Here is a 22,566-nt window from a genome sequence, read left to right as displayed (position 1 = left end):
ATTAAAAGGAATCCAATAAGGTTCTCTGCTTTAAAATCACTATGTTTGCAGATCTTCTTGTTCATTTTACCAATCCTAAAGATTCTCTGAAAAATCTGATGCAAATTTTTGAGAAACTTGAGGTATTTTCTGGATTTAAATTAAATACTGACAGGTCAGAGTTATTGGCCATCCCAGCCTCTATATGTGGTTGGTGGACTGACTGTTTTGTGCTTGGTATGCTCAGGGAACCACTGTATACCAGACATTTGTTATATATATTCTTTATTCAATAAACAGTTTAAACTTTAATCTTCTACACCTTCTAGTTTCATGGAGTGTCCCCTAGTCTTAGTACTAACCAGCGGCGGATTCCCGATGAAGACCGGTCCAGGGATTTGCCACCCGGGCCGGCCCAGGAGATACCACGTGGTCTGCTGAGCGCGTCTCTGCTATGGCCACACTCGGCAGACCACGTGACTAGCGCGACCGGCCTACCGGGGATGCCCAATCCCCAATAGGCCAATCTGCCCCTGGTACTAACTGAAAGGGTAAAAACTGCCCCACACTATCCAAGATTTTATAAACCTCTATATCCCCTCTCAGTCACCTCTTCTCCAAGCTAACCTTAACCGGTTTAACCTCTCTTTGTAAGGGAGCTATTCTATCCCTATTTTATCATTTTTGTTGAATTTTTTTTTTTTTAATGGGGCAACCAAAACTGCACAAAATACTCCGGGTATGGTCATACCAAGGATCAATACAGAAGCAGTATGATATTCTCAGCTTTATTTTCCATTCCTTTCTGAATCATTCCTAGCATTCTTTCTTTTTGATTGCTGCCACACACTGAGCTGAGGATTTCAGCGTATTGTCCACAATAGCTCCAAGATTCTTTTCTTGGGAGGTTGATTCCTAGCATTGACCCCAACATTGTGTAATTACAGTTTGGATTATTTTCCCTACTTGCATCACATTGCACTTGTCCATGTTAAATTTAATCTGCCATTTAGATGCCCAGTACCCCAATCTCACAAGGTCCTTCTCAATTTCCTCATAGTCCACTAGTGTTTTAATATCTTTGTACCATCTGCAAAATCCGATCATTCCTTTTTCCAGATCATTTATGAATCTGTTAAACAGCACCGATCCCATTACAGATACCTGGGGCATGCCCTTTTTTATATTTCTTTATTGAGAAATCGGACCATTTAATCCTCTCTGCTTCCTGCCTTTTAATCAGTTACCAAGCCATAATATGACATTACCTTCTAACTTATGACTTTTAATTTCCTAAGGGAATCTCATGTGAAACTTTGTCAAATGCTTTTTGAAAATCCAGATACATTACATCAGCAACCTTTAATCACATGTTCATTTACATCTTCAAAGATTGGTAGGGGACTTCCTCTTGTTAAATCCATATTGTCTCCTCCCCAATAGGTCTTGGCTATCCAAATGGCCAATAATTTTGATATTAACATTTCTTACTATCATTTTGCCCTGCACAGACATCAGACCCACCGGTCTATAGTTTTCTAGAACACCACTGGAGCTCTTTTTTTTCCCCATGTTTTATTAGAAGACTTGTAATAAACATGTAAACAATACAACCAACAAGGTGTAATTTTCAATTATTTCGATATACAGGATGACTAAAATCCAAAGCTGCATAGAAGGGTGATGAAATCCAAAAAGAGGGGTCATCTAGACAACATGTGTAAGACTTTTGTCCTGTTCTTCTCTGTCCCAGGAGGCCCAAACGGAGGGTACTCTGCTTCCGTCAGGGCTCCACGGTGGATGGGGACCCTTAAAATGTATAGAAGTGCATAGCTTGGAAAACAGAAAAAACATACCAAAACATGTTCGGCATGGAGAGCGCCCCGCCCCAGATGTGATCCCAAGCAAAATAAAACAGAATATAGCAGATACAATTCAGGCCGCACAAGTTAACATTTACACTAATGGTAGATCATTAAGCAGAAGGCTACGGGCTCCAGGTGAAAGAGAATGCAGATACATATCCCAGCATTTAAGAAAATCACGTTTGGTTCAGTACTATTCAATCTTGTCTACATATTTATCAAGCACACAAGTATGGTGAATTATGTTGCGATATTGCGTGATGGTGGATAGGTCTGATATGATCCATTTTTGCAGGATACATTTTTTGGCTAACAAAAGCAATACTCTACAGCACTATTGCTCATATTTACTAGAAAAGGCAATACCCAGAGTGTCATCCCACAGAAACACATTCACTGAGAATGAAAAGGAAGTAGTGGTTAGCGAGAGCAGGTATCTATGCACCCGTTGCCAAAATGAATAAATTACTGGGCAGGTCCAAAATTGGTGGCCCAGCATACTGTGAGCCTCCCCACACTTTAGACAGCGGCCATCACCTTGGTTCCCATATTTACTGGCTTGCGCAGCTGCCATATAAGAGCGATGTCAAAACCGAAATTGCACCTCTCGTAAGGGAGTGTGGATCGTCAAAGATGGTAGGCGGCCAAAGCAACCACGGTAATATGTTGGAGTAAGCTTAGTCCCTAGTTCTCTATTCCATCCCGCCATTAGTGTGACCCACCTTAGGAGGAAGTTGGCTCTTCATAAGCAGCTTATACCAAAAGGACACCCTGTGTCGTGTGGGGTCATCCATATCCAGAAAGTCTGAGATTACTTCCCAAGCGTAGCTGTGAGGGTCAGGTAGGGAGTGCACGTAGTGGCGCAGCTGCAGGTAAGCGTAAAGTGACTGTGAGGCAGGTCATAAAGTTCCCGCAGGTATTGAAAGGATCGCATTGCATCAAGCTCATCCACCGCATGTACTATGGCACGCAGGCCTTTATCCCTCCAGACCCTAAACACCCCACTTTGCATGCCTGGTAAAAAATCCTGATTGCCTACTATCGGCAAAAAATGAGTAACTCGTGTGGGAAGACCCAAATGTCGGCAAAACCAATGCCAGGCCATCAAGGTGGGTTTTAACAAGACACTGTTGTGAAGGTGTATAGGGAGTATCCAATGTGACCTATGCAAAAGATAGGGAAGACTTAGAGGCTTCACAGTAAGTTGTTCAATTACCAAAGTGCTCATGACCCAGTCCGCAGCATGGTGTATCTGACAGGCCACATTATACACTTTCATGTTGGCCAAGCCCCATCCGCCCAGGCGCTGCGATTGCCGAAGCGTGTCTAGGGCAATGCGAGGCTTCTTACCCATATGAAGCGCCTAACTTGAGAGGCAATACCCTGAAGCTCCCCTTTGGTCCAATAAACCGGTAATAATTGCATGGCATATAACCAGTGGGAGAGAATCATCATTTGGTAGAGGTCTATTGGTAAAGCTTCTGCCCCAGACGATGCGCTCGTTCAATACGAAGGTCTCCATGGGCGGAGGGGAGCTCCAGCATCCGAGGCAGCCATGTTTCCAGCATCGCTGCCAGGTCCACCTCCCTAATTGTTTCCGGAAACCCGATAAACCGTAGGGTTCCCCGGTGAGACCGGTTTTCCAAGTCATCTATTTTTTTTTAACTTGTTTTTCCGACTCACTTTGTAGGTGTTGCAATTGCTGTTCGAGTTGCGTCACTCTCTCCTCCACGGTGGTGATACGTGTCTCGGCCTCTTGGAGATGCACGGTGGAGTCAATTAGAATCTGGTTCATTTGATCGAATTTTTGGTATAGTTCCACCAGCTCTGTCACTTTCTCATCCCAAGATTCCGGGGTCGGCGGGGTTGTAGCGGCCGTGGCCATTTTCTGGTCTGTATGGCGGTATTTGTTTTTCTGCCATCCAAATTAGCTCGAAAAGCAGGTGAGGAGACGATATGAATAGTCGGCCAAGGGTGAGAAAGATCTGTCAGTCTCACGGGGATATTTGAAGTGCAGTAAAAGTAAAAAAAAAAAAAAAGTAAAAAAATAAGGCTTTCTGGAGGGAGGAAACCCGGAGCTCTGCAGGAATACGTCCTACTCTTCCACTATGTCATGTGATCTCCCCTGGAGCTCTTTTTAAAAACTAGTATTACATTGGTCACCATTCAGTCTTCAAGTAACTTGGCTGTTTTTAATGATAGATATTGATTACTAGTAACAAGTCTGCAGTTTGATATTTGAATTCTTTCAGGACTCTGAAGTAAATACTATTCAGTCTTGGTGATTTGTTACTCTTTAGTCTGGCGATTTGCTCTATTACTTCTTCCATTTTCACACTGATTTGCTTCATTTCCTCTGAATCATTACCAACAAAAACATATCTGGTGTGGGTGATCTCCCCAGTAAAGACCAAATTTAGTTTTTCTGCTATAGCCTTGTCATCCCTAAATAACCCTTTTTTCCCTTAGTCGTCTAGCAGTTCAACTACCTCCCTCAAAGGCTTCTTGCTTTGAATGTACTTAAAATTTTTACTATTAGATTTTGCCTCTATGGAAAGCTTCTTTTTAAATTCTCTCCTGGTGTAATGCCGGCAAAGGATCAGATGATGGTAGTCCCTTAGTGCCGAGGGGGTGAGTGGTGCAGGCTAGCAGATGAACCCACTAGGCCCACCCCGTCAGCTGGCAGATGCGCCCTATGGCAGGACTGACTGGAGCTTCGCATATACCAGCTGCCTTCCCCACAGGTTTAGCCCTTGGGTTCTGGCAGCCAGCAGATCTTAGGTGGGTCCCTCGGGCGATGGCAAGAACAAACATCCAAAAGCCAGGTGGAGGTCAGGGCAGGCAGCAGACAAGAATGGTCAAAGTCCAGAGCCAAGATCAGAATCCAGGAAGTCAGGCAGAGGGAGGGAAAGACAAGACAAGACAATACAAGACTGAGGAATGGCAAAGACAGGAACAGGACTGGGCAAGAATGAGGCAAGGCAGGGACTCAGTAACAAGGCAAGAGACAAAGGCAGGTCTGGAACGTAGGAACACACAAGGAGGAACACAGGAACAAGGCAACATGCTCTGACGAGCATACAGCCTTCATATACCTCCATGTTTGGATCTCAGCCTAGTCCTCCCTCACCCTGTTTGTTGGTTACACTGGGGTGTTCCCCCCCCCCAAAAAAAAAAAATACAAGTTTTTCCTCCCACCCCATCTTTATGTTCTTTTTCTTATCGTTTTGTTGTACATCTCTAGGATCTCAGCCTAGTTCTCCCACCCTTCTTTCTTGGTTATACTGGGGAGTGTAATCCCCAAAAACCCTCAGTCAGAAAGAAGAAATGCAGGCACAAGAGAAAAGGTGTACAGGAAAACCTTTTACATTTCTGAATGTGGTAAAGGTTTCAGTAGGAAGACAGAACTAATACAACACCAGATAATCAACAAAGGGAGAAGACCGTGTTCAGCTACAGAATATGGAAAAGCTTTCTTAAAGCAAACCTCACAAATTACCAAGAAAGCCACACTGATGAGACCATTTACACGTTCTGATTTCTATTTGATTGGAATTTTTGTTGCAAACTTCACAAGAAACTCAAAATTCCACCTCGCAGCAAAATCAATTTCAAGTGGAGAATGTAATAAAAGCTTATGTCACCAAAGTGATACTGATGACAAGTGCTTCAACAGGAAGACAGACATCTCCCCTACCACTCTGCCTTGCTGCTCCACCTTTACCCCACAACTTAGGGGTCTTTCTTCCACTCAGCATTGCTGTTATACCCAGACTTTATATAGTGAAGGTCTTGCAATCATTCTGTCTTGCTGTTATACCCAAGACTCTACACCTTGGGGTGTTCTTGCCACTGTGGGGGGGGGCTGCTTTGCAACTCTCATGGTGCCTTGGTGTGTCGATGCCATTCTTTGCGCTACTTTGACCCTTTAACAGTACCTTTGGGATTTTCCTGCCACCTTTTCTGCTTTTTTCCTTCATGGTGCTTTAGGATTTTGATGCCATTCTTGGTGCTGCTCTGACTCTCATGCTGCTTTAGAGGATTCATGCCACTGTTGGTGCCCTCTTTTGATGCCTTGAGGTGTTTTTCCCACTCTTGCTGCTTATTTGTTCCTCTAATGGTGACTTGGAGAACTCCTGCCATTGCTGGTACCCCTTTGCCCCTTTACTTTACTGGAGTAGTTTATAGGCCTCCAACTCAAATGGAAGAACTAGACAGAGATCTGGTCAAAGACATCCAGAAGGTGGGAAAGAAAGAAGTGTTGATTGTTGAAGATTTTAATCTGCCAGATGTAGACTGGAGAATCCCTTTGGCAGAATCTAACAGAAATAGAATAATAGTGGATGCCCTGCAAAGAGCTCTGTTCAAACAAATAATAGTGTAACCCATGAGGGAAAATGCAATACTCAACTTGGTGCTCACTAACAGGGATAATGTCTCTAATGTCTGGGTAGAAGCCCACCTAAGCACTAGTGATCATCAAACAGTATGATTTGATATTGCACATAGGATGCAGAGAAGGCACACGAAGACCCGGGTTTTGAATTTCAAAAATACAGATTTTGTCAAAATGGGAACATACCTGGAGGTAGAACTAGAAGACTGGGAGAAAATGAGAAAAATGGAACAACAGTGGGCCAAACTAAAAAGAGCAATTACAAAGGCAACAAATCTATACATTAGAAGAGTAAACAAAAGTAAGAGAAATAAGAAACCAATCTGGTTCTCAAAGGAGGTGGCTGATAAAATAAAAGCAAAAAGAACAGCATTCAAGAAATATAAAGGATTCCAAAATGAGGAACACAGGGAAGATTATCTGGTGAAACTGAGGGAGATGAAGAAGGAAATCAAGAAAGCTAAAAAAAGTCAGGCAGAAGAAAGGATTGCCAAAGAGGTAAAGAGAGGTGACAAAATATTTTTCAGATATATCAGAGAAAGAAGAAAGGTCCGAAGTGGTGTAGTGAAATTGGAAGGTGACAATGATCATTGTGTGGAGAAAGATGAAGAAATATAAGACAAATACTTCCATTCAGTGTTCACTTAAGATGACCATGGAGAAGGACCTTTGCTGGTTGGCAAGACCATAGGTGGAGATGGGGTACACAAAACTCTGTTTACAGAAGAGAATGTATGGGAAGAGCTAGGAAAACTGAAAGTGGACAAGGCCATGGGGCCGGATGAGGTTCATCCCACGATACTGAGGGAGCTCAGAGATGTGCTGGCAGGTCCACTGCATTACCTGTTCAATAGATCCCTGGAAACAGGAGTGGTGCCTAGTGATTGGAGAACAGTGGTGGTGGTCCCGCTCCACAAGAGTGGTAGCAAAGAGGAGGCTGGAAACCACAGGCCAGTTAGCCTCACCTCAATGGTGGGAAAATTAATGGAGACTCTACTGAAGGAAAGGATAGTGAACAATCTACAGTCATGATTGCTGTACCCGAGGCAACATGGATCCACTAGGGCAGGGGTCGGGAACCCATGGCTCGCGAGCCAGATATGGCTCTTTTGAGGGCTGCATCTGGCTCGCAGACAAGTGTCGCCACACTTTCCAGTCCCCCGCTGACCCAGCTGCTCCCCGGTCCTCCTCCGCCCGGGCTTAAAATGCTGTCAGCCCGGGCGGAACGCAGCAGAATAGCTGGAGTCGGCGGCACCGGCATGCTCTCTTCTTCCCGCCCCCCGCAGCCCGGAAGAGGAAGTGGTGAGCATCGGGTGCGTGAGCGGGAAAAAGAGACCACGCTAGTGTGGTCTCTTCTTCCCGCCCCCCCCCGCGGCCCGGAAGAGGAAGTGGAGAGCATCGGGTGCGTGCGCGGCAAGAAGAGGCCACACTAGTGTGGTCTGCGTCGGTCCGACGAAAAGAAGACTGCAGCGCGGCTCGGAAGAAAATGAAGCGCTTCAACCGCGGCCGATGGGACTCCTCCTCCGCGAGGGCTGAAAATGAAGGAGGTTAGCGTTGGGAGGAGGCTGCTGCTGCCGCGAGTTCCCGGGGTGGGGGTGAGAGAGTGAATGAGCGAGCAAGCATGTGTGTTTGAGATCCTGTGTGTGTGAGTGAGAGATTGCATGTATGTGAATGATTGAGAGCCTGTATATGTGAAAGAGAGTATGTCTGTGATTGAGAGCCTGCCTGTGAGAGAGAGAGCATGAATGTAAGTTTACCATTGGGAACCTGTATGTGTAAGTTTGTGATTGAAAACCTGTTTGTGTGAAAGAGTATGTGTGTATGATTGAGATCCTTTGTGTGTGAGAGAAATCATGTGTATGTATGATTAAGAGCCTGTGTGTATAAGTAAGAGAGAGATCATGTGTGTCTGTGTGTGATTGAGAGCTGGTTTAGGTGATGGAGCATGTGAGTATGTGATTGAGAGCCTGTGTTTAAATGAGAGAGAGAGACCATGTGTGTCTGTGTGTGATTGAGAGCTGATTTAGGTGAGGGAGCATGTGAGTATGTGATTGAGAGCCTGTGTGTAAATGAGAGAAAGAGAGGACATGTTTGTAAGCATGTGAATGAGAGTCTGTGAGAGAAAAAGACAGCATGTATTTATGTGATTGAAAGCCTGTGTGTGTGTGTAAGCGTGAAAAGATAGACAGCATGTGTGTAAATGTGTAATTAAGAGCCTATATAAGTGAGAGAGAAAAAACATATGTATATGTGAGTACTGAGAGCATGTGTGTATAGGTATGTAATTGAGAGCCAGTGTGAGAGAGCGCGCTGGTATGTGACAGAGAGGAGAAAGTTCCAAGCAAACCACCCCGCCTCCTGCTAATTCAGAACAATCTCAGGACACCTGGATATCAAACGTTCCCAGGTATGCAGAGCAAAAAAATTTTTGTATCATTATTTTTCATTACTGGGTCTTTGTGTCTGCTATTTTGAAATATTTTGTTGGTATCTGGAAATGTTTTATATGAGTTTTTTAATTATTGGATATTCCACTCATCAGCTGTTTCGAAATATGTTCTTTTTGTTAGTACAGTTTTACTGCTGATTTTATATTTCTTGATTTGTTTTATAAGGATGGGTGATGTTTCTTTTTTCCTTTGTTACACTGCATACAGAGACTCTGGCTTGTTGCAGTTTCCAATTCAGTTTTTTCTGCATGCTTCTTGTTATGCGTTTTGGTCTCTTTATTCTATGTTAGGTGAGGGACAGCACATGATTCAGGTGAGGTTTTCTGCTGGCGTGTAGTTTCTGTGTAGGACTCTATAGCAGCCTGACTTGGTCCGGACTCTATAGCAGCCTGACTCGGTCCGTTTTCCTAATAGGAGATGTATTGGTGTCTTAAGGCCTGCTGTAATATTTTCAGAGACTTATTGTACTTTAAAAGTGTGATCTTACATAAAATGCACACATTTACTTGTATTTAGTTTTAAACATATTGTATGGCTCTCATGGAATTACATTTTAAAATATGTGGCGTTCATGGCTCTCTCAGCCAAAAAGGTTCCTGACCCCTGCACTAGGGGAAGGTCCTGTCAGACAAATCAGATTGATTTTTTTGATTGGGTGATTAAAGAATTGGATTGAGGAAGAGCGCTAGATGTGATCTACTTGAATTTCAGTAAAGTTTTTGAAACAGTCCCACATAGGAGGCTAGTGAATAAAATGAGAAGCTTGGGAGTGAGCGCCAAGGTGGTAGCGTGGATTACAAATTGGTTGATGGACAGAAGACAGCATGTGATGGTAAATGGAACCTACTCTGAAGAGAGAGAGGTGTTAAGCAGTGTGCTAAAGGATCGGTGTGCGGACCCGTTCTTTTCAATATCTTTGTGAGCAACATTGTGGAAGGGATAGAAATTAAAGTTTGTCTACTTGTGGATGATACTAAGATCTGCAACAGAGTGGACACGCCGGAAGGAATAAAGAGAAAGAGACGTGATTTAAGGAAGCTTGAACAGTAGTCAAAGATATGGCAACTGGGATTCAAAGCCAAGAAGTGCAGAGTCATGCATCTGGGGTGCGGTAATCCGAAAGAGCTGTATGTGATGGGTGAAGGGCTGTGATGTACAGAGCAAAAGAGGATTTTGGGGTGAAAGTGACTAACAATCTGAAGATGGCGAAGCAATATGACAAGGCGACAGTTAAAGCTAGAAGAATGCTGGGCTGCATAGAGAGAGGAATAACTAGTAAAAAAAAAAAAAAGTGATAATCCTCTTGTACAGGTACTTGGTGAGGACTCACCAGGAGTAGTGTTCAGTTCTGGAGACCGTATCTCAAAAGGGACAGAGACAGGATGGAGGTGGTCCAGAGAAGGGCAACAAAATGGTGGGGGATCTCCATCAAATGACTTATGAGGAGAGGTTGAAGGACCTGAATATGTATACTCTAGAGGACAGGAGGTGCAGGGGACATATGATGCAGACCTTCAGATACCTGAAAACTTTTAATGATGCACAATCAACAACAAACCTTTTCCGCTGGAAAGAAATCAGTAGAACTAGGAGTCACTTAATGAAACTCCAGGGAGGACAACTCAGAACCAACATCAGGAAATATTTCTTCACAGAGAGGGTGGTGGATGCCTGGAACGCCCTTCCGGAGTAGGTAGTGAAAACAAAAACGATGAAAGATTTCAAAGGAACATGGGATAAACACTGTGGATCTCTAAAGGCTAGAGGATGAAATTGAAGAAATGAGTGCATGGGGGTAACTTGCTGAGTGGCGGTTCTACCCTTAACTCACTGGGTGGCGATTACTACCCCTAACCAATAAGCCTTCATGCTGTTTATGCAACTTCATCTTTGCTCTCTGATTCAACGGCAGGGGAAAAAATGAAAAGGGGAATTAGATTCAGACAGCAAACAAAAAGGACATTGAATTTTGTGGTCTGGGAAAATAATTAAGCATAGGGGTAACTTGCTGATGTGGCTGTTACTACCCTTAACCAAAAAGCCTGAAACTCATGATGCAAGTCCAACATTGCTCTCTGCTTCAACGGCAGGAGGTAACAGGGAATTGGACTTAAACAGCAACCAATAAGGTTGCTATAAAGCAGTAGGCTATTCATGCCACTTTGGTGCCACACTGACATAGTCAGATTTGCATACATTGGAGTCCCAGTGTATACAAATCCATCTCATGAATATGCATTGTGGCAATCCTGAAAATCTGACTGGACAGGTATGACTCCAGAAGAGAGTTGGGAAACACTGCAATAGATAAAACATTCTAAAAAGAAAACACTAAAATTAAACAGATGCAAAAACACTGCATTATAAATATCAGCATAGCTAACAATTACTTACAGTACCTACATATACATAAAATCCCTAATCACAGAACCTCAGTATTCAAGCCTCCAGATAATAAAAAAAGCAAAAGTAAATCACCATGATTTGAAAAGCTTCCTAAAAATTAGGTAATCTCTTACAGTCCTGAATTTGTTTTAGGAATAGAGTTCCATAGGGATATGCCTGCACAGGAGATTACGTTCTTATATTTTATGCATGATTTGCATTGCGTAATTTAATTTTATTTGCTATTTTTGTAAACCACTTAGTTCTGCTTTGTTGTGATGCATGGAATAAAAATTGATAAAGAAAAATAAATACATTTAAAAATGGGTGTCAGCATATTTCATCTGACCTACCAAAGGAGTCAACATCATCTCCTGTGAGGAATGAAGAGGAGACAACACATAAGAAATCACCTGATCTCAAAGATATATTTCTCTTTCTGATATCCCTTGTACTTTTTGAAAGTAAACCTTTTTACCCTTAACTTTATTGGAACAGTAGCTGAAAAAGTATCTCACCAAAGTCCTGATCTTACCTAAATTATCATACGACACAAGTTAGTACGGAACCTCTGCAGCCCAGGTTTCTGCTCTTACCAGAGCTATCTCCCTTTTCCTCTCCTATTTTATCTATCCCCCCCCCCCCCCATCCCCCATTCTAAGGTAGGCCACATGGTAACAGCATTGAGATACTTCTGGCAGGATTCAGGTGTGCAGGAAGAAGTTAATTACTCCCCCACAAACCTTGGCCAACATCATCTGCCAATGTCTACAAGAGGAAGGTATTGAATTACCAACAGGGCTGCCAGTCACCACAGACACAACCAAATAACTGTAGCTAGAATCACAAGCAGTTCTATTCACATTTTCTTTATTCCTAAGACTCTTCACATTTCGGTCATGTTTATGAAAATTTCACAAGAGTTTAGTAATGTTTGTGGCAAAAGCCAGTAGAAATGTTTTCTTTGTAATTTTTCAGGTAAATATTTGTAGCTAAAGCAGTAATATTAACTAACAATAGCTTTTAGACAGATTATTAGGAAGCAATATAAATAAAATTATCTCTCATTTTTGTTCTGATTTATATTAATTCCTGAAATTGGCATACTGTAGAGCACGGACTTTTTCAGCAATGGCACCAAGTCTTTGGAACAATTTACCTCAGGAGATTCGGCTGGAAACTTATCTTCTTACATTTAGTAAAAAGTTAAAAACCATTTTATTTCCAGCCTGAAGGTGAAAACCTTTAAAGTGTTGATGGTGTTCTGTAACGGTTAGAGCTGTTTGGGTTTTAAATGTATTTATGATTTTATTGTCGTATGCCGCTTAGGGCATATCTGTTTGTGGTACGGGGAGGTGGTATAGAAATGTTTATTAAGAATGTAAATCCAGGGCTGGCCCAGTGGCAATGCTGTACAAAAACCTGTCAAATAAAAGTGCTACACAGTACCAAACAGTTTCTCAGCTTCCATCGGTGGGTGATACTGCAAAGTTGAGGGGGTGGAGGGGATCATGGTCATCATTAAGGGTGACACATGGTGGCTACATTTAGAGCCATGATGCCGAGTTCCACAAGGAGCACTGGTGCATGGCTGGTTGCCTCAGGACCATTGTTGCAATGACCAGGCTAAGACCTGTGGGTCTATTAGAGTAGGAAAACAATCGCCGAGTGGTTGTGAATAATGACACATGGTGTTAAGATCCCAGTACTGATTAAACTGAGCTGGAAGGAAAAAAGAAAATAAGAACCAGGAGTCCATTAAAAAAAAAAAAAAAAAAGACACCAAATAAATCTGCAAGGAATACAGCATGCATAAATGGTGAGACTTCAGAAAAAGATTCTTAAAAGAGAGATGGCCATAATAAAAAAAGGGGCATATCTTTTAATCCAAAAGTAGAAAAATATCAAGAAAAGAACGGAGGACCTAGGAATAAATCGTAAACAGAACTCCACGGAGCCAAGAAAAGGAGAGCTGGTATTTTCAAAATCTAGCTTACACTGCTGCCGTTAATGCTGGCCATATAAATATTAAAATTTAATGCAATAATAATCTCTAAACTAAAATAAACCTTCTGCAATCTAGACTCAGCACAAACAGGGGGCCCATTACACACAGTAGCCTTCAAGGGGCCAGATGTAATTTTAAATTGTTTAGCACTTCTAACTAATACCACTGGATAAAAGTTTGGCCTCAGTGGTATCAACAGGATTTTAATTCCGTTTATACGTACTGTTGTGAAGATTCTAATATGGTATTTATGATACTAGTAAGTTTGGATGCCAGATGAAAAATGTGTGTACAAAAATAAAAAAATAAAGCATAAATCTTTATATTAAAGGAAATTTCAAAGTTATAAATGAATGAGCTTATTGAAACAGTCAGACTGATGGTTTAGCATGTTTATTCTATCCAGACTGTGCTGCCGCCTGATTCCTAGTAAAGCCTTGATTTGAAGGGATTTGGGTAGAGAATCAATCCTGGAAAGTACAACAGCCAGAAAAGGAGAATTCAGGGTCCTGAGGTCAGGCATATTAACAAGTTACCTCTTGTGATGTCACAAGTTAGAGAGGACTAACCATATTGTCCATAAACCTAATCCTTGCTTCTAACTGGACAAGGGCTGCAAACCTGGGGCCACAAAAGAGATGCCCACAAAGAAGACTGTCTATGAAAAGAAGCAATGCAACACTGGAGAAACAGAAAAGCATTTCATCCTGTGCTGTACAAAATACAAGAGATATCACAGAGTCACACTTCCCAAAGCAGATAGACAAAATCAAAGATTTCCTGCCAAAGAATGAGCAGGAAAAACTCTTTATAATCCTAGGGGAAAGAAGAGAAGGCAGCAAAATGAGTGGTATCCTGCCACCAGGCTAGAACTGAAACCTGGCCAGGGAAAGGATGGACCAGCCCCAAAACCTGAGACATGACCCTAACACTGTACTTTCCATAACCTGTACGTCTACTGGTCGTTCAGTATTTTTTTTCCTTCTCTTTTCTTACCTTTTTAATCATTCTGTGTATTGTTTTTGACAACTCATGAACATATGGATATGGGCTGAATACAAGTTTTTAAAATAAAAAAAATAAAATAAATGTAAAACTGTCATACCAATAAAGTTATCTAAAAATTCTCAGGTGTTTTCTTTTTTGCCTTTGCCCTACTGCTTGCCCTGCATTATTTCTATTCTTCCACTGATGAGTTTTGGTGAACTCCAGTTAGTGGGGGGGGGGGGGGGGGGGGGGGGGGGGGTTGGCACGGGGAAGGGATGAAGAGGAAGGAGGGTTTGCTGTTCCCTACACTGCTTGCACCTACATCAATAATTCTTTCAAACCAACTTCTCTGATTTTACACATGGAAAAATAAATTTCTGAATTTTAAAGCAAGGGACACTACTAAAGCTGAACATAACTTGCCTTAAGCTACCAATGGAAAGGCATGAGCTAAATCTAAAATAAAACTTAAAATAAAATAAAAAATGTATTTTAAAGCAATAAACTTATTTTTACTATTAATTTTTAGCAAGTTATATCTGAGCGGAAATTTCAGTCAAAATATTTTCTAATCATTTGACTAGCAAGTGAGAATTATTTTTTACTAGCCCACAGATGAAAATAAAGTAGCCTGCAAACATTACACACACACAGATCAGATTCTTCTCACCTCCTTACTCGTATACAGGGAGCCCAGCACCTCCACTCAGCACTGCTTTAGTACCATTTCAGGCAGGTCAGCAGCATCCACCAACAGAAAAAAAAAGAGGACTCAACACCACAAATCAACTGCCGTTAGATAGCCAAAAGCACTTAGCTCAGCATCATCCTGCCTCTCCTTCAGCATCTCGGAGCATCAACATCGGGGTATCCGCCCAATGCTCTCTGCTGCAGTGTTTCTCAAATGCAACCACCAACAGATTTTTTTTTTTTTTTTTTGCAGTCATCATGGATAAAAGTTAAGCGACACTTGTCAATGTGGCCACCTGCAAGAAGAGTAGGTGGCCGCCATCTGAGGCCACAAAAAACATTTGTTGTGAGAACTCCTACTCTAATGCTGGCAGACCCAGACCTGCTGCCACAAGTGTTTTGGTATCCCAACTGGACTTCAAGGCACTGTGAATTTCAAACTATGTAAATGAATATCGGTTTTGTTTCTATACTACAGAAATCATACTACTTTCCTGGACCAAATTTCTGTTCCACAGCCCAGCTAAGGCTACACATGCCATGAAAACAGCATGCAAGCCCCAGGGGAGGGTGAGAGAGGGTGGGGAAGGGGGACAGTGGGGAGAGAAGGAAAGAGTCCCAATTACTGCACAACCGCGACACCTAGTGGCTGGATTTGGGTTAACATTTGTACAGTTCCAGAAGGAGCCCTGGTGCCCTCGCCTGCTGTGATCTATTGATGTGCTGACTGGGCTACGTGAGCTAGGAGAAGAGTATAAAAGAAGGGGGAAAACCCAGGGTAGTTGCAAATGAAGGCTCATAGTGCGGTAGTGGGCCAAATGTGCAGGAGAAAACTGCGCCCCCCTCCCACCCAAAAAAATACTACTACGTTTCCACAAACACACATTTATTTCATTACCCTCATATTAGCTTGTGAAGATATGCTTAGAGGATTTGCCTCTAAGCACTGTTACAGATACCTAAGTTTAGTTTTTACAAGTTGCCTTAGCATTTGTATTTGAATATTTCAATGTCACCTCTTGCAACTTCTAGTGAACATATGATATGCCATACTGGGTCAGACCAAGGGTCCATCAAGCCCAGTATGCTGTTTCCAACAGTGGCCAATCCAAGTCACAAGTATCTGGCAAATACCCAAACACTAAATCTCAAGCTACTATTGCTTAATAATTAATAGCAGTTTAAGGATTTTTCATCCAGGAACTTATGCAAATCTTTTTAAAACCCAGCTACACTAACTGCTGTAACCACATCCTCTGGCAATGAATTCCAGAGCTTAACTATGAGCTGAGTGAAAAAGAATTTTCTTCAATTTGTTTTAAATGAGCTACTTGCTAAATTCATGGAGTGCCCCCTAGTTCTTCTATTATCTGAGAGAGTAAATAACTGATTTACAATAACTTGTTCAAATCCTTTCATGATTTTCTAGACCTCACAGCTCCCCTATGAGGAAAGGCTGAAGAGGTTAGGGCTGTTCAGCTTGGAGAAAAGACGGCTGAGGGGGGATATGATAGAGGTCTTTAAGATCATGAGAGGTCTTGAACGAATAGATGCAAATCGGTTATTTACACTTTCGAATAATAGAAGGACTATGAAGTCCTTCTATTATTAATAATTCCATGAAGTTAGCAAGTAGCACATTTAAGACTAAATCGGAGAAAATTCTTTTTCACTCAACGCACAATAAAGCTCTGGAATTTGATGCCAGAGGATGTGGTTAGTGCACTTAGTGTAGCTGGGTTCAAAAAAGGTTTGGATAAGTCTTTGGAGAAGTCCATTAACTGCTATTAATCAAGTTTACTTAGGGAATAGCCATTGCTATTAATTGCATCAGTAGCATGGGATCTTCTTAGTACTTGGGTAATTGCCAGGTTCTTATGGCCTGATTTGGCCTCTGTTGGAAACAGGATGCTGGCCTTGATGGACCCTTGGTCTGACCCAGCATGGCAATTTTTTATGTTCTCCAAACTGAACAGCCCTAACTTCCTTAGAATTACCTCGTAGTGCAGCCATTCCATGCCACTTATTTTGGTTGCCCTTCTCTGCACTTTCTCCAGTGCAAATTTTTAGATGCGGCAACCAGAATTGCATACATTATTCAAGATGTGGTCTCACCATGGAGCGATACAGAGGCATTATGACATCCATTGTTTTATTTGTCATTCCCTTCTTAATAATTCCTAACATTCTGTTTGCTTTTTTGATTGCCACAACACACTGAGCCAACGATTCACTATGTCATCTAGATCTCTTTCCTGGGTGGTAATTCCTAAGATAGAACCTAACATTGTGTAACTACAGCAAGGGTTATTTTTCTCTATTTGCATCACTTTGCACTTGTCCACATTAAATTTCATCTGCCATTTGGAAGCTCAATCTTCCAGTCTCACAAGGTCCTCCTGCAATTCCTCACAATCCGCTTGTGATTTAACTACTCTGCATAATTTGATGTTATCCGCAAATCTGATCACCTCACTCGTCGTACACTTTTACAGATCATTTATAAATATATTGAAAAGCACCGGCCCAAGTACAGATCCCTGAGGCACTCCACTGTTTACCTTTTTCCACTGTGAAAACAGACTATTTAATCCCTTCAAAAAAAATCTAGGAGATTTGTGAGGCAAGACTTCCCTTGGGTAAATCCATGCTGGCTGTGTCCCATTAAACCATATCTATCTAAATGTTTTGTGATTTTATTCTTTATAACAGTTTCCATGATTTTTCCCGGCATTGAAGACAGGCTCTTCAGTCTATAGTTTCCTGGATCACCCCTGAAGCCCTTTTTAAGTATTGGGGTTACATTGGCCACCTTCCAATCTTCAGGTACAATGGATGATTTTAATGATAGGTTACAAATTAACTGAAATAGGTCTGAAATTTCATTTTTTTAGTTCTTTCAGAATCCTGGGGTGTATGCTATCCAGTCCACGTGATTTACTACTCTTCAATTTGTCAATCTGGCCTACCACATCTTCCAGGTTCACCGTGATTTGGTTCAGTTCATCCAATCACCACCTTTGAAAACAGTCTCAGGAACGGGTATCTCCCCAACATCCTCTTCAGTAAACACTGAAGCAAAGAAATTGTTTAATCTTACCTATGTGACCCTTTACCCCTCGATCATCTAATGGTCCAACTGACTCCCTTGCAGGCTTTCTGCTTTGGATATATTTTGAAAGTTTTTATTGCGAGTTTCTGCCTCCAAGGCCAACTTCTTTTTAAATTCTCTCTTAGCCTGTCTTATCAATGGCTTACATTTAACTTGCCAATGCTTAATCCTATTTTCTTCTGATGAATGATGTATTATCAACAGGGTGGAAACATTTTTTAAATCCAGCCAAACATCAGCCAAAATTCTTAAGATCCAGGGGAAAAATGTCTCCCTTTTATACACTAATTTTAATATTTTTTGTTTTGACTTTCTTTGCTTGCCTCTTTTCCTATGACATTTTTGTCCTCTTTCATTTGATCCCTACACTCAGCCTTTCCAATTGTGTAGCTCTAGCCATATTATCAGTACCCTGGCCCCAGCCCTGGATCCCTTCCGCCGTGGTTGTTATTCATCCTTGGTGGCTCTTCTCGACCCGAACATTGCTGGCAGCTTTCCAACCTCGAAAATGGTTGCTAAGCTGCAATGACTGACCCTCTGCCCCAGGAGCAATTGCCAAATTTTCAGCACCGGAGTGACCTGACACCCAGAATTTTTCCAGTCCTGATATATAAAAGTATTTCACATAACACAAGATACCCAGCATAAACCACTGATCTTGAAAAGTATTCAAGTCTTCTATGTATTGATCTTTTTTTTCCTCTTTAGGGGCTACACTTTTCCCTGTTATAACATTCACACCTAAAATTAATGTCAATAGAAGCTAAAATAATTCACAACTCAAACAGCTAGCCAAAGGCAGAGCTGACAGCAGGATCTGCTAATTAGCTCCCTAAATGTTTATGTTACTTTGCATCTTGTGATCAGTACTTCTCCTTATACGTACACACACACATATGCCATAATGCAAACATACTGAATACAAATAACTTGAAACACTATCAGATTGTTAAACTATTAGTCTTTTAAACAAATACATGTATCAGCTTTGGGAAAAATCTCCTAAACATACAAATTTGAGAAACAACACATGCAAAACCCTGTTTTACTGATTCTATATGATCTTGGGCAAGTTACTTTACATTGCTGTGCATCCCCTACCAAACGATAGGCCAGATGTATTAAGCATTTTCCAAATGGGAATAAACACTTTATTACATCTGGCCCCATTTTAGAACAACTGGGTAAGGAACAGACCATTTTATTAACCGCAATGGGATAATAACATTGTTCCTCCCCTCTCCATGCAGAAACTGTCAGAAAACTCAGGCACCAAATTTTGAAGTTAGACTTTCCATCCAAAAAATTGTACACATGAGCATGAAGTACAAATTGCAAAGGGAGCTCAAATCTTTTGTGGATGAATGGGGAAATCATTATAAAAGCTTTCCATAACTTACAATAAAACTTACAGAGTTCGTGCTTAATGAATACAAATACAGTTATACACTACGGTAGAAGCCTTGCTTGTACAAATAATACATTTTCATTGTTTTTCAGCCTTTTGGCTAAGATGTAAATGTAGGGTCTGAATTATGAGCCAAGTACTTTCCCTTCTTGGCCTTTTGGCTAAAATTGAAAATCTGTACAATATGATGTGTTAACGCCCTGGCATTCAATCTCTTTGGGGCCATGATGATATTATAACCATGGTAAACCTCCAGCTTAAAATATATATTTTACCTACAGTAAATCTATCTATACTAGCAGTCACCCACTGAAGAGTCACTAAAGACTCCTTGCCCCACAACCCAACCTGAAACCAGCACTTCTTCTCCATCCCCTCCCCCACCTGACCAGACAACTCTCATCCATCTCTCCCCATGGGCCCAACCTGAGAACACTTCCCTGTTTCCCCCCCCCCCCCCCCCCCCCCCCCCATACCCCAGAAGCCACAGCCTCCTTTGCCTCCCTTTGATTCTAAGGCTACTAGCATTGTTGTCCTATACTATGCCATCCGTGTGTTTATCTCCTTCCAATCCCTTGGCTTTGCAAAAAGCATGCTAGTACTCTATTATTTGCTCCTGTTCGATGGCTCACACAGCACCCCTTTGTGGCTGGTGCTGCTACAGCACATTCTCCACAATCCCTGACAAACTCCACCAAGTGCCCTAAACATATTGTATATGTAGGGTTGGAAAAATCCCAGAATCAGGTCACCTGGGCACTTAAACTTTGGCCCTAAAATTCAGAACAGCAAAAAAAAAAAAAAAAAATACAAGAAAAGCAGCAAAAAGCAAGGAAAAGATTGTTCTTAGATCCTAAAAATTGTTGATAGATGCTCAGCATTTCGCTGTACTTTGGGCCAGTAAGTTGCTAAGGTTAGCAGGATTATCTTTCCAGCTGCCAAAGACAAGTCCTACTGCTGCCATGGGATCCTCTCCTCCCCAGCCAAGCTACTGCAGCAATTAAGTCAGCAGCATAGAGGACCCAGCTTGAATTCCCTTTCTGAAAGGGAAGCATAATGGGGGACAGAGAAAGAGCCATGGCACCCAAGTTCCTCAGTCTTGCCATGCTGTACGCATGCTGCCAGCCTTCCAATTTCTTTACTATTGAGTCAGATGGAGGTCAGAAATAGGTGTGGGAGAAGGAAAAAGAGCACCGTGGGAAGAGATGAAATGGGGTAGGGTTGAAAAGGAAGAATAGTACCTTGGGGAGTGATGGGATGAGGGAAGAATGGAAAGGAGAATATGAAAGTGGGGTGTCAGTTTATGCATTCCTAGTTCAGAGATGGCAACTTCTGGTTCTCAGGTACTGTTTGCAAAGCTGGTATTCAGGATTTCCACAATGAATATCTGAAATACTTTTACAAACATTTGAATCAAGATTCAGATTTATTTGCATATTAATTTGATTGACCTGAAAAGCACTTTCTTTTCCAAACTCAAGTTCACTGTCCCTGCCTGGCTCCTAAAAATTGCTAGTTTAGGATTTTCTCTCATATTTTTAGCAGCTCTGTACATATATACACACACATTCTCTCTCTCATCCCCTCGCCAAAAAAAAAATCTTCTGGTAAAACGTAAAACTTCAGAACACAATTATAAAATTACCATGGCAATGACACAGAAAACTGAGAAACCTAACAAAACAGGAGAGAGTAACCAAAGTCAATTCTCTTCCTAAAAAATTAAAAAAACACAGCCTCTATTCCAACCCTTCAGCCTTACTACTCCTCCTCCAGAAAACTTCAGTAAGATGCAGCTGCGGACCACAAAACAGCGGTGGGGCTTTCGTTGTGTTCCCCTCCTCTCCAACCCTTGAGAAACTGAATGTCAGTCTTTCCAGGAAACATCTCCCCAGCGGTGGCCAGGGCTCGGTTTACAGAGTCAAACCGGAGCAGGGGGGAGAGGGAGGGGGGGGTTGAGCGTGCAAGCTAGAACTTATTTAACCCACGAGTTTCTCTGCCGAGCAGCTCAAGAGCGTGCGCCCACAGCCCTGGGGCAGAGCAGCAGTCACCCCTCACTTTACTCTTGGGAGATGGGACGGCGGGGGAAAGCGAGCCTTTCAACAATCCCCCCCCCCCAAGCAAGCTCGGGTGTCATTATGACTCCCCGGGTGTTCCCCCACCGCCACCTCTCCTTCCCTTCCTCTCCCCTGACAGGGGTTGCCGTGGGCCCCAGCCAGCCCCGAGGAGGGAGGAGGAGAGGCGGGGGCCTAGCGGAGGCGGCTTCCAGCCCTGGGACCTGCGGCCTGTGCCACACCTGCAGGCTGGGGGGCGGGGGGGGATGGACGGAAGAGCCCCGGCCCGGCGCTACTTACACGCGTCCGCCTCCTCCGGCAGCTCGTCCTGGAGCAGCAGCGTCGCATCTGCGGAGAGAAGCGAGAGTCAGCGAGCGGCCCCCGGAAACGGCGCTCATAACCCCCCGCCGTACCACATCACACACACCCCGGGCCTGTAACAGGGCACCACATCACACACACACACACACAGCCCGGCACGCGGCCTCACGGCGGCGGGGCCCGCTCCCCGCCTCGGGGAGCGGAGGGGAAGAGCGGGCGCCACGGACCTCCCCTCCCCCCCCCTCAGCACGGCAGGGCGGACCCTGGTCTCAGAGCTCCGGCGGCGGCCTCCCGGGCACCGACATCGCCGCTACCTACCCGCCATCTTGCTGCGCCCCTCCCCGGCGGCGGCTGCCGCTGCTGCTGTGTCAGAGCCCGCCCGGGGCCGCCGAGGAGTCCGAGTCACTCACAGCCAGCTCAGAGAGAGAGAGAGCCACCTCCCCACCCCCGCCGTACATACACATACATTCACACACACACACACGCAAACGGTCACAAGCGCATACACACCCATACAAACAATGCACTGTCCTGCTCACTCCCCTGTACATAAACACACCCATACAAACAATACAGGCACACACACACACTGACTTGCTCACTCACTGACACACAAACACACCCATGCAAAAATACAGTGTTGTGCACACACACACATACATACACTACCAGTTCTCGACACCTAGACACACACTCAAAACAGTATACGGTCACAAGCGCATGCACTCCCATACAAACAGTGCAATGTCCTGCTCACTCCCTGCATATAAACTCGCCCGTACAAACAATACACTAGCACACACTGGCCTGCTCACTCCCTGACCCACAAACACAGCCATAGAAAAAATACACAGACAACACACTGGTGAGCTCACTCACAGACACACCAACACACCAATAAAAAAAAGTCT

General features: G+C 43.1%; 1 protein-coding gene across 3 annotated transcripts in view; it reads right to left on the bottom strand.

The window, feature by feature from the left end:
• The window catches only part of PPP4R1 (protein phosphatase 4 regulatory subunit 1), a 249,425-nt gene extending 227,231 nt beyond the window's left edge, over window positions 1-22,194 (bottom strand). For 2 of the 3 annotated variants that reach the window (XM_029590990.1, XM_029590992.1), the window contains exons 1-2: window positions 21,974-22,194; window positions 21,635-21,682 (exon numbers count right to left, since the gene is read on the bottom strand). In XM_029590990.1, coding sequence (XP_029446850.1) covers window positions 21,635-21,682; window positions 21,974-21,980 — 55 coding nt within the window. In that variant the 5' untranslated portion in view covers window positions 21,981-22,194. The remainder of the gene's footprint in view (window positions 1-21,634; window positions 21,683-21,973) is intronic. The other variant, XM_029590993.1, reaches the window with a different exon arrangement.
• Between the last annotated feature and the right edge of the window lie 372 nt (window positions 22,195-22,566).

The sequence above is a fragment of the Rhinatrema bivittatum genome, chromosome 2, assembly GCF_901001135.1.
Source record: "Rhinatrema bivittatum chromosome 2, aRhiBiv1.1, whole genome shotgun sequence".
Classification (NCBI taxonomy): Eukaryota; Metazoa; Chordata; class Amphibia; order Gymnophiona; family Rhinatrematidae; genus Rhinatrema; species Rhinatrema bivittatum.
The sequence above is the reverse complement of the archived record's forward strand: the minus strand, read 5'-3'. Positions and strand labels throughout refer to the sequence as shown.